This window comes from Gambusia affinis, linkage group LG09 (genome assembly GCF_019740435.1).
Source record: "Gambusia affinis linkage group LG09, SWU_Gaff_1.0, whole genome shotgun sequence".
Classification (NCBI taxonomy): domain Eukaryota; kingdom Metazoa; phylum Chordata; class Actinopteri; order Cyprinodontiformes; family Poeciliidae; genus Gambusia; species Gambusia affinis.
The window spans coordinates 11,889,965-11,904,352 of NC_057876.1; the positions used below are offsets into that span (position 1 = coordinate 11,889,965).

Consider the following 14,388-nt stretch of genomic DNA (forward strand, 5'->3'; position numbering starts at 1 on the left):
TCATATCGTACTTTTTTGTTTAGAAACATCTGTGTATCTTTTTAATACTATTTAGCTTTATTCTGTAATAATTGTTACGAATCGCATTTTAGGGATATGTGGAGAACTACAGTTACCGACCGCCCTTGAACGCAGCCTCAAAACCGATTTCGGCTCAGAGAAAGAAGGAAGGAGATGGCCGACTAGTAGAAGGGAATATCATATTTCTGCTTCTTTGTCGGCAAGATTCGTTTTATTCAAGGTTATCTTTCACACTTTGAAACCGGAGGGGGACGTTAAAACCATTTAGCCCCTCTTCCATGATGGCAGAACAAAACAGCAATGTCAGATATCAGGAGGTAGGTAACAGGTTGCTGGCTCGCTGAAGCGCTGCTAACAGCTAGCTGTCAGTAAGCGAAACAAGGAGCTCAAGCGACCGAGCGTTTGTTTACGGGCGGAGGCCCCATGTGACGAAAAATTATTTGTCTGTATTTTAAACAAAACTACACGCAGTTAGGCTCGGGTAATATGATTGCTACTGCCAAATAAAGGTAGCATGTTTGTTTAAACTAATCGGTTTGAACGTTAGCTGGCCTGAAAACTAGTGTAGACCTGATTGTAACGTTAACTTCAGGAATGCCTCAGAACAGTGGTATAGAAATGCGACAATAAAGCTAATCAGTAGGTAAAAGTTATCACTAAAATGTAGAGGTTGTAAGTTTATAAGAAATTAACTATTTTAGATCAAAATACATGTTAATGCGAATCTTGTTTTTTTTTTAAAAAAACAAACCTGTAATGCAAAGAAGAAATTACATCCTGTGGAGTAGCGTACTGCGTGTATGCTTTTAAAATAGGCCGGCCTGAGTCATAAACGATCTAAGCCTTCAGGCCAGGAGAGAGCACTTGCATATTATGCAGAATATAATAATGTAAATAATAACAAATCCAGTAATTTAATCTGACAGAGCTCTCACAATTCTGTAAATTAATATTTACAGAATATTACAGATATGTTTATTTTAGGATCCTTTTGAAATCATTGCTAATGTACGTCATTTAATAGCACTGAACTAATGTTATGTAGTCATAAGTTATTAGTTATAACTAGTTATTCTATCATAACTATTCTATCGTAAATAGTTATGATAAAATAGACTTCTCTGGTTGGGTAAACATTGAGAGAGAAAAAAAAACCGAGTCATGCAAAGAAGAAGAAGAAGAAGAAATTATGACATCAAACTCTACCTGAAGATATCTGCAAACACCTAAACTTAAAAGCAGTGTTGAGATCATGTTTTTATTTATTTAATTTTAATTTTTTTCTCTGTCTGTTGAATCCCTGAACTTTGCATTCACAACCAGCCCATTGCTGAAAATTCTTACTAAAGCAGTTTTAACAATTACAATAAACACCACACAATATTGCTACCAAATTTTCAGCCCATATAGCTCCACACTAATTGGTATATTAAATAAATATAGTCACAAGTGTGCACTTATTTTTGGTAGCAGTATCCTATTAAGAGAAAATGTTTCAAGGAAAATGTTTCAAGTTTAAATTACTTTTTGTTTTGCAATTTTTCTCAAGATGAAGGAAACAGAAAGTGATCCTGACTAATAAATAAATATTTGTCCTTTGCTGCTTAAAGTAAACATATCTTCTCTGGATAGCTACAGTGTTCAGTAAGATAAATAATCCTATTTACTGTAAATATCACATTACAGACAGCAATAGTGAAGACGTGTTCTTTCAGAATTTCTCCAGAATTGTTTTTCATTCAGCACCATAGCATGTTTTGTTCAGACAAAAACAAACAAAAAAAAGCCTATATTGTTGTGTGCTTTTATTTCAACAGCTGGTGAATGAGGAGGAGCCCGCCCAGCCCTCCCAGGAGAGCTCTGGACACGATGCACCACCTCCCTACAGCAGCATCGCTGCAGCCAATGCAGGTTGAGAAAGTTTCTGCTTCACCTCCACCTGTCAGGCAACACCCTTTTTTTATTGACTCCGTCCTATTGACGCCACTGTATGACAACTCGCCATCTAAAGTGAAAGAGTCTTTAAAAGCAAACAGCGTTAATCTTTAAAATGAATCTTTCTCTAAGAGCAATTATTCTCGCAAAGTGCACAAAACCCAACTACATCTGGAAGTCAGGAGTATTTTACTGAAGCCGTTCAGTGACCAGCAATCAATAGTTTAAATAAAATGTATTCCATAAAGTTAGTAAATACCACTACTGTGATGTGAGTATTAAAATGCACATAAATGGAAAATAACTGCGACTGCTCTTCTTGGCCCTAGATTATGTATTACCTAAAGATGGGTAGGCTGAGTGTAGCCAGTGTCATGTTTCTAATCTTGCGTCTTTAGAGGTTATAGGTCAGCCAGTGTGTTGCGTAAGTGGGCGCAGCCTGGAGCTCTTCCTGGATGAGTTCATTGATCTGAACTGGTGTTGTCAGTGTTTGAAAGGAGCACTCCTGGATGGGAGCCAGACGACCCAGATAAAAGTCTTGGCTTTTATGGGGAGAGCGTGAGCATTAATGGCCATGTCCGCCGCTAATGCTGTTCTTCCTGCTGTAACTCATTCCACCCAGGTCAGGGTCTGGAATTCTCAGCTGCTGCTTTCGTTTTTTAGAGAGAAGTGAGAGAAGATTTCTGCGCGTGTCAGCAGCCGGTCCTTAAACACAGCGGGGTAATCAGTAGTTCTTAGCTTTCGTTTGTCCCCAAAAGCTGATTTAGATTTTTTTTTGTTTTTTTAAAGGTTTTGTTGGTTCTAGTGGCCTTTATTTTTTGATCAAGGTCTTTTTATTATTATTATTTTTTTTTTTACATACACCACACACACACATAAAATAAAAAAAAAATAATAATAATAAATAAATAAATAAAAAACTGACGAAATATACAACAAAAATCCCTCCCAACCCTCCCCTCCTATACCGGATCTACTACCCCCACAAGAATACACCTTTTATTCATACATCAGCCGATACAGAGCACAGGTTTGCACACACAGAACCAATATTTGACCTTTACACAAAGTTATCTGCCGAAATATTCCCGACATAAGATATAAATGGCTGCCAGATGTCAAAGAATTTGTTTACAGATCCCCTAACAGTATATCTGATCTTCTCTAAATGAATGTAAGACATAACTTCTCTTAACCAATGTCCATAACTTGGAAGATGTGGATCCTTCCATCGAAGAAGAATGAGTCTTAGCCAGTAGAGAGCAGAAAGCTAACCTTTATTTGAAAGTAGTTTGGCAGGAAACAGGGTAATGAGAGAGGGGGGAATATATGCAGCAAATGTCGCCAGGCTGGGAATCAAACCTGCGACCACTGCCACGAGGACTGAGGCCTCAATATATGGGTCGTGCCACCACAGCACCCCCCAGATTTAGATTTAAATAATTTAAAATTGCCATCCAGACTGTTGGTGTATGTAGTGCATGGCGCCTCAGGTCTGAGCTTTCACACACATTTAACCGCTGGCTGGAAAATATCTCCACCATGACCTTAAATCTAGTCAAATTAACTTCCTATCCAAGAAATCCAAGAAAAACCTTTGGGATGTGAGCGCTGATATGCCTGGATTTACGTCTCAAAGTTCCCCTCATGCTTATGGTCTGCGAGAGATTCAAGATTTTTTTTGCCTGGTACTTATGAAAAATGTGCAGTCTTTTCTCACCAGCCTGTGACTGTACATATAGCAGTTTAACACTGAAGGATTAGTCATGTCTAATTTCTGCTTCTATAAACCATCTGAAGTAAAAAAAAAAAAAAAAAAAAAAAAGTAAAGTTATACATACCTCTAAAATATGCCATGAGAACTTCATTCCTGAGGCCATCCATCCATCCATCCATCCATCCATCCATCCATTCATTCATTCATTTTCTGATCAAAAACCCTCTTCACTCGTTCCATCCGCAGCTTTCTTTGAATGCAAGGAAGAAGGAGGGAGATTTCCCAACCCTCCGTCGTACAACGTCGCCACCACTTTACCCTCCTACGACGAGGCCGAGCGGAGCAAAGCTGAGGCCGCCGTCCCCCTGGTCACCGGAAGGGTCTCGGTACGTCTCCTCTTCTCACTGCCGTGTTAGAAGGCAGCAGAAGTAAGCAGGAGTCATGGGAACGCATGTCCTGCTGTCGTTGCAGGAAGACGACTTCGTGGCCAGAGATGACTTCGAAGACGCCGACCAGCTGCGGATAGGAAACGACGGCATCTTCATGCTCACTTTCTTCAGTAAGACATGGTCTAGACATTTTAAGTGTTCGCTGGCAAACCGGTGTAGAGAGAGCAGGCATTGTACATCTAGAGCAGGTCGGTTCTGATGGCAGACATGAGGGGCGTTTTTGACAGAAATGGACCAGGAACAGATTGAGTCTTTGTGCTTTGTGATGTTTCTGACTCTGAGTTTTACAGTTTTTTGGGTGGGTATCTGCTTTTCCTTACTGAATAAAGTCTTTATTTGAAGTCAGCATGTTGTATTTATTTATGTTATGTGTTAAAATTGGTTTGATTAGAAAAATCTGCATGAGAGCAAATATGTTTTCACAGCACTGTATGTACCATACATCTGGAAAATTGTGTGATTGCAGTTCAACATGCTAAACCTGCAACCACAGAAAGTAGGAACCTTACAATCAAAGTTAATTCGTTTTTTTTTATTAGCAAGTGCACATCATTCCAGATTTAGTCAGTTATATTTTAAGTGCCCTTTTTTTTTGTTTTCACCAGTACACCGTATGACATTCCTCCTCCGTTCCTTTCTGTGTTCATACATGTGGACAAACATTTGTCCTGCTTGACGTCATTTGGACCATCTCTCTGTCCCCAGTGGCATTCCTCTTCAACTGGATTGGCTTCTTTCTGTCGTTCTGTTTGACCACGTCGGCGGCCGGTCGATACGGAGCCATTTCCGGCTTCGGCCTGTCCCTCATCAAATGGGTTCTCATCGTCAGGGTGAGAGCGTGTTTCCGTCTCTACGCCCTGCAGGAAGGAGTCTCGCCGTTTAGGGCGCATCGCGTGTGCAGCTCCTTACGCCGCATCTCTTTCTCTTCCTAGTTCTCCACTTATTTCCCCGGATACTTTGACGGACAGTACTGGTTGTGGTGGGTGTTTCTGGCTCTGGGTGAGTGAGAGGGATTTTGTATTCATAAAAGTCGTTTTATTCTAGTTAAAACAAACTTTATTTGTTTTTTTTGTTTTTATGATTGTATTTCTGAGATTGTCTGTTATGTCATAATCTGTGGATTTCAGGTTTCATGCTGTTCATCAGAGGCTTCGTCAACTACTCCAGAGTGCGCAAACTGGTTGACCCCGCTTACGCCAACCTACCCAGGACAAGAGTGCTTTTCATCTATTAGAGGTGAGTGCATTTAGCCTAGCTGAGATGATCGTTTACTCTGGTTGCTAGAGTTACAGGCACACCTGGTAGATGTGTTTAAAAATCCTTAAAATAAATACTTTTTTATGGCAGGAACATCATTTAAAACACTGAGAGTTTCTGTTATTTTCTTTTCTATAAAATCATTGGTGCCACGATTGTTATCAGTTCGTCCGTTTGTAGTTTTTACACTGTTATACTCTTTCAGGTCTATGGATTAGCTCTAGATCATCCATAGTCCAGGTTTTCTCCAGTATTCATGTTGTTGGACTGAGGCTGACTTTATCTTTTTTCTGCTTGGATTCTCCTAAAGAAAAGATCGGTTTAAAATCCGTTTTTAGTCGTCACGTTTTGGTGTGGGAAGATGTCTACAGATTAAACCAACCGGCTCTAGATAAAAGAGCCGTTTGGCATCTCCCCCAAATGCATCTCAGAATTTATTACATGTTTGTCTTCCCTCCACTTCATTTTCCGAAGTCAGATTAAAGGTGGGATGTTTCAGTGTGAAATTCCTTTTCTTCTTCTTCTTTTTTTTTTTTTTTTACACATTCATACCAGAGTAGCCAATAAATATGTTAGCCAAACTAAATACGGCCACAACTGCAACTCAACATCTGGTGTAGAAACAGATGTTTGATCTTTGTCCGGCCTTCTCTCTTCACGTCGAGCAGATGAAAGGCGGCGAGAGGAGATGAAGCAAAACGATGTTCGAGAGTCGCATGAAGAGACCTCACCGGAAATCAGCCAGATGAGTTCTAGACGGAGACAACCTCAAGATGGTAACATATTCAGGAAATATATAAAACAAGTGTTTTTCTTTTGTTTAGACATTTCATTAATTGAACATGGTAAGCAGTAATAGTCCCTTTAGCTATTCATTAGTGGCTAATGTTAAGTGCTATTTACATCTGTTGTAATGTAAGAGTATTTGCCTTATATGATTTGATGGTAGCGTAAGAGCATGCATCTGCCGCCAGGTTATTAATTAAATCCGGGCTCTTGTTGGTTTTCTAATTTGCGCGACACTGTAGATTGACCACAGCATGCAGCGCACTCTGTAACATGCACTTCATCTGTCTAATATCCAATTAGACGTTTGTATTTCAATCAGCTATTGGCTTTAAGCTGTGCTGTTCCTTCTTCAACCACTAGGAGGCAGCGCGGTCTGCACATTTCCAGACGTTTTCGTGAGAGACAAACAAGAGAGCCTGCTTGTAATTTGCAATCCAAAAATACCAGATCGACCTCTGCTTGTCAGAGGTTTCTTTTAATAATTACTGCGGGTTAAATCGGGTGAATCAGTCCCAACCTGGAAGAAGAATTCAACTTACTGAGACGCTCTTGAAAGAAATCCAGCATCTTGTTTTCTCCCCAGACAAGCATCTCAGTCCCTGAGCTGCTGCAGTGGCGCTGCTGAATTTAGCCATTTGTCTGAGAAGGTCTCATTTGAATGTTGCAGGTCTGACCTGCCGATGACTCCGCTGTGAGTCAGGGAGAATCTCTGCTGGAGAAAAAGCTCAGAGATTTAAAGAAAAAAAAAAAAAGCTGTCTGGATTTCAGCTGTTAATGATCCAGTTTGAGCAGCTGCATCACAATAATGAGCACAAAAATAGTTGAAATTCCTCCTCCAGGTGGGATTTTTTTGCCTTAAGAGTTAATTGACAGATGTGTTTCTTTTTTCCCCTCTCAACTTTCTTCACACCGCATTAGAAGTTGGTATCAATTAAATCAAGAACGTTGCTTTTCAGCTGCACTTCTAGAAGTGTTGGCGGTAAAACCCAGATGATGTTATTCCCAGTCCACACTGAACAGTTTCAATCATTAACTTCATACTTCTGCCATGGCTTTGATTACACACCAGTTATAACTTGTTTCTATGTGACGTAGAGCTAAACTTTGGGGTTATGTTATGTAACTGTACAGAAATCATGTAGTGTTAAATAAATGTCACTTTCAATGGGTCCCTCTTGAGTCGTCTGGTTTTTTTATTTTTCTAATTTTCGCCCATTAATGCAACTTTTCTCAAAGTAGAAAGCTTCAAGTCAAGAAAGACATGAAGCGCTATAGAGTTTTTAACTCCGGAAACTTAAATGTCACTAAGTCAGTGAACCGACAACATTTTGAATTTACAAAAATAGTTTTATATACCTGTAAACGTCAGAGTTCTGGTTCTTACTCATAAATTCACAGGGGAAGTTAAGAGAAACTCAGCCGAGTGCTTGGAACCTGGTGAGTGGAAAAGTTTCTCTGGTTCTTCCTTTCCCCATACAGGCACATCTCTACGAACCAGGTGATTCATTTCATTAAATACAACAAGGGACATTTAAATGTTTCATAGATTTATTACACATGGATAAAATTCAAGTGTGAGTTTCTGTTGGCTCTGACTATCAGCTTGCGTGTAATGCAAATCAAAATATCACAGAAGAGCATTTTCTGCTTCGGAAGTTGCTGAACAGAATTCATCAAATTTTATTTGTATAGCACATTTCAGCAGTAAGGCAGTTCAAAGAGCTTTACATCATAAAAACACAGAAATCAACAATTGAAACAGTAAATTTTTTTCAACTGTTATCAAAATGTTGGTTAGTGTTTCATTTATTATGGTGCAAAAGCAACTCTGAACAGGTCGGTTTCTAGTCTGGATTTAAAGGAAGTTTGTTCTAGATTTCTGGTGCATAGAAGCTCCATGTTTAGAGATGCATGTTTTCTGGGGGGTCCAGAACCAGAAGGCCTGAGTGGTCTGGAAGGTTGATGCAACAACAGCAGATCTTTAATGTGCTGCGGCTCTTAAGGACTGATATGGTTGTGGTTCATGTCTTGGTTCTGATGGCTCTTGAGGTACTGACTCACACCGTCTGTATCTCCACACTCTTTAAAGGAAGTGGTTAGCCCTTCTGATGGCTTTGGTTATTCCTGTTTTTTTTTGTTTTTTTTTATTCTCCCACACTTTTTCCTTCCACTCAACTTTCCACCAAAATGAACAGCCGGCTTAATTTGGAATAGTGTTTTGTAGTTTATGCCCTTGTGGAGAGAGTCTAAGACTTTCTGCTGGATAACTCAGCAGTCGTCCCTCTAAGCCTATGAGAGAGAAGACTAGCATGCTCAGATAAAATAAAACACTGCTTTAAGTCCTCTTATCATTGGTCTTATCTGATATTCAAAGTTTGGTGAAATCAGGATTGTGTTTCGATTAGCTGAGTTAAATGGCTGTTTAGTAAAAGGTTGCTCAGACGTGTTAGTTGATAGGAAAGCTGCAGCTTCACTTATACGGAAGATTAAACTCTAGAGGGAAACTACTCATGCATCAGAGCTCGGCATTCCTCACATCCCGTCATAAGAGTGGCTCACTAATCCCAGGAATCCTACAGCCGTCTGGGGAGGAAGAAGATGGCCTGCTGTCCGATGTGGGTTCTCGGGCCTAGTTTGGGTCTGCCGTTCTTCTTCAGGCCGACGTACCAGCTGCTGCCCTGGTACTTCTGAGACTTGTACGTGTTGTAGTTGTTCTCCTCCAGTCTCTCCAGGAAGTAGCACTCATCGGTTACTGTGGACTGACGGAGACAAGAGGTCTGAGGAGCGATGTGTGAAGCTGAATAGGCCTCCAGAACGTGAAACGTAGCTGTGGATACTCACTGAGCCGTACAGACGGCCTTGAGCGCTCATGGCCAGATATCGCCCTGCCGCCGTTCCCTGGATGACGACGACGCCTCTGGCCACGGCGACGAGCTTTAGCACAACTGACGGGGAGACAGGTGAGAAATCAAACCAGATACAAACCCTTAGAGACGCACTCCAATCTACAGGAGCTCTACTGCAGCTGGTTCCATTCAGAAAGCTACTGTTGTTATTTTATAAGCCAAATAAATAATTTATCTGACAGATTTAACCTTTGACCCACAACCGTAGGGCTTCCGAAACGGATAAGATCAGTTAATTGTATTTAAGTAAACATTTAGGAGAATGCTTTTATTTTCAGCTCGTTTAAATGTGCTTTTGATGAAAAAAAAAAGTCTACATACTCTGAGAGAAAAGGAAACACGTGTTGATTCCTGTTTGTCGTGTTGGTTTGACAACAGGAAAACATTTCCTGCAGATCTGATCCATGCAAACATCTTCAGCGCAGCTGGGAGCAATTCACGGCGAGCGCCACACTTTCTCCACGCTGCGTTACAGTAAACTCCAAAACAAATGAACAAGAGTTCTTCCCTCAAAGCCTTACACACAATACCCCCCCATGTTGAGAAAGCGGAAAGGTTCTGTTCGCAATTTAATCTAGAAAATTATTATGCAAGTGATATTTTCTCATATTTTCTTAAATGGTCAATCCAAATTATGGTCAGTAAAATTTTCAAGTCATGAATTATTACAGTAAAAATCAAATTTTACTGAATAAAGCTCTCCATGAAAACAGTATTTTCATCAAAAGTAAAAAAACTCAAAATGCAGTGTTCCAAATTATTATGCACAGCAGATTTTCTAAACATTTTAAGGATTATAAAGAACTGAAAATGGTAATTGTTTGAATGTGCAGCAATAAGTGGTCACATTTACTAAAATCAAAAACTATTTCAATCAAAAACATCTTAAAAGACCAAGTTACATGTTAACATAGTGTGACGGTCCCCTCCTGTCCAATAGGGGTCTCTAGTCTAGTCCACTGTTTGTTTTTTGTTCTTTCAGGAAGCAGGTGGATGGACTGTTGATTGAACGCACCTGGTGGCTAATAAATACTGGCATCTAATCAGTCACCAGGCCTGCTTGGTTGGCCTCCGGACCTGACCGGAACAGGCAGCACTGCTCCACACTTTTCTCGGACTGGCTGAGCAGTCCTCCAAGCACATACTTTTTTTTGAAACAAATAAATAGTTTCTTTGGATCCGCTCGTCTGTCTCCCATTTTTGTCATTGCCTATGGGGGTGCTCGTCAGTTTGAACCCAGATTGGAGATCAGCTGTCAAGTATTGTGCTTTGATTTGTGAACTCTGGCTTGTTGGGGGACGTTGACGAGCGTTTGGTGAGTGGTGCAGCCATTGTACATCTGTTTTGAGAGAGTGTGTCTGTGTAGCAGTTTGAGTGATCGCAATCGTAGTAAGTCGCGGTGGTTCTGTCCCTGCTAGGCTTAACAACGACTTCCTTTATGGCGTTTGTTGTGGGGGGATTTTAGTGTGGTGTGAACGTGGGCAGAGCAGTTGTCTCGGGAGCACATTCGGAGTTGCAGGGGGGGTCGCCATTTATTGGTTGCTTTTCCGGACTCTCGGGCGTTAGTGCATAAAAACCCATCACGGTAACACCCGAAGACTAGGGGGGGGGGGAGATTAGTTAGCTTTTGGTTAGGCAGTTAGAGGGACGGGGTCACTGTGTCGCTGTGGTTGTTTTAGGATTGTGGGAGCTCAGAGTGCTGCTGGTGGGATTGGAATTCAGGTGTTTGGTGACTAATTTGTAAAGTTATGGCTGCTGTTGAGTTTTTACGAGAGCCGTCTGAAGAGGGGTTGGAGCGCTGCACACGCGAACAATTGTTGAAGATCGCTGAACATTTTCAGTTAGAGGTCGGTGATAAGCGGTCAAAGGATAACATTAGAGCTATCATTAAAGCTAATCTAACTGACACGGGTGTGTTAGGACCAGCTAAATTGCAGGCTACCGGCACGTGGTTGGACACTGATGCTGACACTAGCTTGACTTTTGAACAGAAGCGGGAGTTGCTTTTGCTGCGATAGAACTGCTCTCTTAATCCGACGAATTCCTCTACAGAAACCTTCCTCATTATGCCTTTATCTGTACAAACCCATCTTTGTTCTGAATCAGCCACAAATCTCTTCACAGTACGATAACGCTTCAGTTTTTGAGACGTTGAAGCGGAGGGTATAATCATTCCCCGATACGATCAGTGGAAGAGATGGATTGAACTTCGTCCTTCTCTCTCTGCTCTTTTGTCCTGCCCTGCATCCACAAAAGTCTCCTTTTCAAACCCCAATAATTTTTATTTGTAAAGAAAATTCTAAACCACACACCACTTTCCTTCCAGTTCTCCATGATGAAGTACTTTCTGTCAGTCTACTCCATAAAGTAAAACTTGCAAAAATCCAGGAGCATCTGTGGTTGAAATGTAACAAAATGTGAAAAAGGCTAAGAGCTTTGAGCTCTTTTGCCAGGCACTGCACCTCATATTACACAGCGTTCTTTGTCATTTGTTACATTTCCCTTTTTTTCACTGTTTCACCTGCGAGCTTCAAATAAAGCAACTACGGCAAAGAGCCAGATCAGGTCTCCTCCTCAATAAATGAGAGAGACATTATACTTTCAAATGTCTCTTTGCAGTAGATGTCATTTGAGTGCATTTATTCAGTGACAACATAAAAAAAAAAAACTGTCTTAAACTAAAACTCCCTCAGCACAATTACTGGTACCCCAAAGAACCCCTTTAAAGATAAACGTGAGGCTATCCATCCTTTTAGTTGTTTTTTTTTCTTTTTTTTTTCCTGTTAATCAGAGCATGTGATCAATGAGTAAGCTATGATTTATTGGGTATAACAGCAATGTGTAACATTTCTTTTCATCATTTTCTTTGGTCAGATCCCATATTTATCTTACCTCTGGGCGCAGTGAGCAAGACGGTTAAGAGATCTGTGAGATCAGCAGCACAAAGTTGCACAATGGTATCACAAAGTTTCCATAACAACCTTTAGAAACTATAGTAGCTACACGCCAACTGGTTATAAAGAAAAAAAATTACATTTTATGTTCAGCCATCAACAACAAACTTGTGGAGCTTCTTAAAGGCAGAGAAACGCTCCACATGGGTCTGTTGTGAAAAAGACAAAGTCACTTTGTCTTTTTATGACAAAGTGACTCGTGACCTCTGTTAAACATGGTGGAGGTTATATGGCAGCGCCACTGCAGCAGCAAAGGCCTTGAGAACCTTATGGCACATTTTAAAGAAAATCCTTTCCTACCACGTAGCTACAAATGGGTCGTCACCAAGCATTTTCTAAGTCTTTCTGATCAACACATGAATGTTTTTCCAGTGTCTCTTTGCATAAAAAAAGGACTGAAAGCTACAAAAGTGGAGTAAGATGGTAACTTCTTGCATTGCTTTTACATGAGTCATGTTTTTGGGAAAAAGAAGACTTTTAGGAGTATTTTCACTAAGCTGTACTTTTTACTTTTTGAGTACTTTTATTACTTGACTAAAATATCCGGATACTCGTCCCACTGAAAGTAACTTCACTGAATGAAGCTTCGTTTTAACCAAAAATTCACCAGACACGGACACACACCTGCAGCTTTTGTTAAAGTTTCATATTGAAAGAATTTGATTTGGAATTTATTTATTTATTTTACAATTATATGAATTGCTTTTATTTTTGGTCTTTAAATTACCAACACATTCATGGTGAAGTTATTCTTTTTATGTTTTTTATTTTTCTTTTTTTGGCTGCAGACTGCAAAACTGTATTAGATTAGATTTCAACAACTGATTTAGATTTAATTTAGTTGATAACCCTTTAGTCCCTTGTGCCTTATCTCGTTTCGTTAGCCACGCCGTCACATGAAATGTTTCCAACCAAATTCAGCTTTTCTTCCCAACTTCTTTTTGGAACTACAGCTGGTTATTAGAATGACTGAACTGTTCATGGACTCGTTGGCGTGTAATACATTTTTTTACATAACATTATATTTTAATTTGTCTGATGATCCATCCATCCATTTTCTCACATCCTTCTTCCCTAATGGGGTCGGGAGGGTTGCTGGTGTCTATCTCCAGCTGCGTCCCGGGTGAGAGGCGGGGTTCACCCTGGACAGGTCGCCAGTCTGTCACAGTTTGTCTGATGATATAATTTTTAAATATTAAAAGATAAATCTTTTGATGATTTACCACTTGAATCACCAAATATATATATATATTTTACTCTTTCTTGAGAAAGTTCATAAATTCCTCCCTACTTTTCACTGTTACTTGAGTAAAACTATGCTGAAGTAATGCTACTTTCACCGGAGTACAATTTTGGGGTTACTGTACCCACCTCTGAATAAAACCGCAAGAACCTCCATAACGCTGTGTGCTTGTGACTTTAGAGAAGATCACAATCATTTCCGAGCTTCACTGGTTTTGCGGGCCGTGCTGCAGTTTGATGCACCACCAGAGGAAGTGAAGGCATCATGTTGCAGGCCTGACCTGGATGGAAAATGCGCAGCGTGCTGCGGCAGCCTCACTCACTGTGATCATCCCGCTCATCCCGCTCGCCCCGCACCGTCCCATCGGCCAGGATCTGGAGGTGGTATCCGCCGTTCATGCAGTACAGCCGCGTCAGCCGCCGGTAGTCGGGCAGCGTGCGGCCAACGTCAAAAGCTCGCTCTTCGGCTGCGAACACGTCTTCATCCGCCATCATCCTCAGGGGACAGTGGGGCTCAGCGGGGCTCAGCGGGTGGGTCACAGGTAAGGGGCGGGATGGGGGGAGAGTATGGGATGGTCTGCGGTGGTCGACTGTTTGTGTCGTCGAGGACGAGCGAGGCGCGCTCCCGATTCCTCCCTCAACCTGCACTTTCCGTAATGGATCAACTGGGATTGAAACTCCTCAAAATGGTTAATAACTGTAACACCTGTATAAACATGTTGCATTTATTGCTCCAGTTTAATTTCGATATAACGTGAAGCTTCGTTTCACATTGTTCTAGTTAGACTGGATTTAAAATATACCTGTAGCAGATGTTTAATCCAGATGTTTTCATTAGAATCAGTGAGTTTCAAAGGACATCAGTTTTTTTTTTCATTATTTCTCTTTATTTTGCCACTGCAGTGTAATGTTTATTCTTTATTTTCACAATTATGTTTATTTGCCGAGTGTGCTGTTCAAATAAAATTGATGATGACAAAACCAGTTTATCAGTCGCATGTTTCCACCGCTGAAGCGACCTTCATTTCAAAGGTCAAATTTACAAATTTGATCACAAGAGAACTGTGACCTCCCTAGAGCATGATGCTGCCACCACATCTCACAGCAGGGATGTGGTG

General features: G+C 40.8%; 2 protein-coding genes across 2 annotated transcripts; one reads left to right on the top strand and one right to left on the bottom strand.

Moving 5' to 3' along the window:
• Positions 1 to 96: 96 nt before the first annotated feature.
• Positions 97 to 7,339, top strand: LOC122837374 (NEDD4 family-interacting protein 1-like). Its single transcript, XM_044127697.1, has 8 exons — positions 97 to 338; positions 1,839 to 1,932; positions 3,920 to 4,059; positions 4,145 to 4,232; positions 4,828 to 4,952; positions 5,055 to 5,121; positions 5,250 to 5,358; positions 6,048 to 7,339. Exons 1-7 carry the CDS (start codon positions 300 to 302, stop codon positions 5,354 to 5,356), a joined length of 660 nt encoding a protein of 219 aa, XP_043983632.1. The 5' UTR covers positions 97 to 299; the 3' UTR covers positions 5,357 to 5,358; positions 6,048 to 7,339.
• A 300-nt stretch (positions 7,340 to 7,639) lies between these two features.
• On the bottom strand, positions 7,640 to 14,205 carry fgf1a (fibroblast growth factor 1a). The gene is made up of 3 exons (XM_044127698.1): positions 13,594 to 14,205; positions 9,010 to 9,113; positions 7,640 to 8,927 (listed from the first exon to the last, which is right to left on the bottom strand). Exons 1-3 carry the CDS (start codon positions 13,763 to 13,765, stop codon positions 8,742 to 8,744), a joined length of 462 nt encoding a protein of 153 aa, XP_043983633.1. The 5' UTR covers positions 13,766 to 14,205; the 3' UTR covers positions 7,640 to 8,741.
• Between the last annotated feature and the right edge of the window lie 183 nt (positions 14,206 to 14,388).

Coding starts and splice junctions, on each gene's coding strand:
- LOC122837374 (XM_044127697.1), top strand. CDS start 300: ATGATGGCAGAACAAAACAGCAATGTCAGATATCAGGAG. Junction 339..1,838: donor GCAATGTCAGATATCAGGAG/GTAGGTAACAGG, acceptor TTATTTCAACAG/CTGGTGAATGAGGAGGAGCC. Junction 1,933..3,919: donor CATCGCTGCAGCCAATGCAG/GTTGAGAAAGTT, acceptor TTCCATCCGCAG/CTTTCTTTGAATGCAAGGAA.
- fgf1a (XM_044127698.1), bottom strand. CDS start 13,765: ATGATGGCGGATGAAGACGTGTTCGCAGCCGAAGAGCGAGCTTTTGAC. Junction 9,114..13,593: donor GGATGAGCGGGATGATCACA/GTGAGTGAGGCT, acceptor TCTCCCCGTCAG/TTGTGCTAAAGCTCGTCGCC. Junction 8,928..9,009: donor AAGGCCGTCTGTACGGCTCA/GTGAGTATCCAC, acceptor TGTCTCCGTCAG/TCCACAGTAACCGATGAGTG.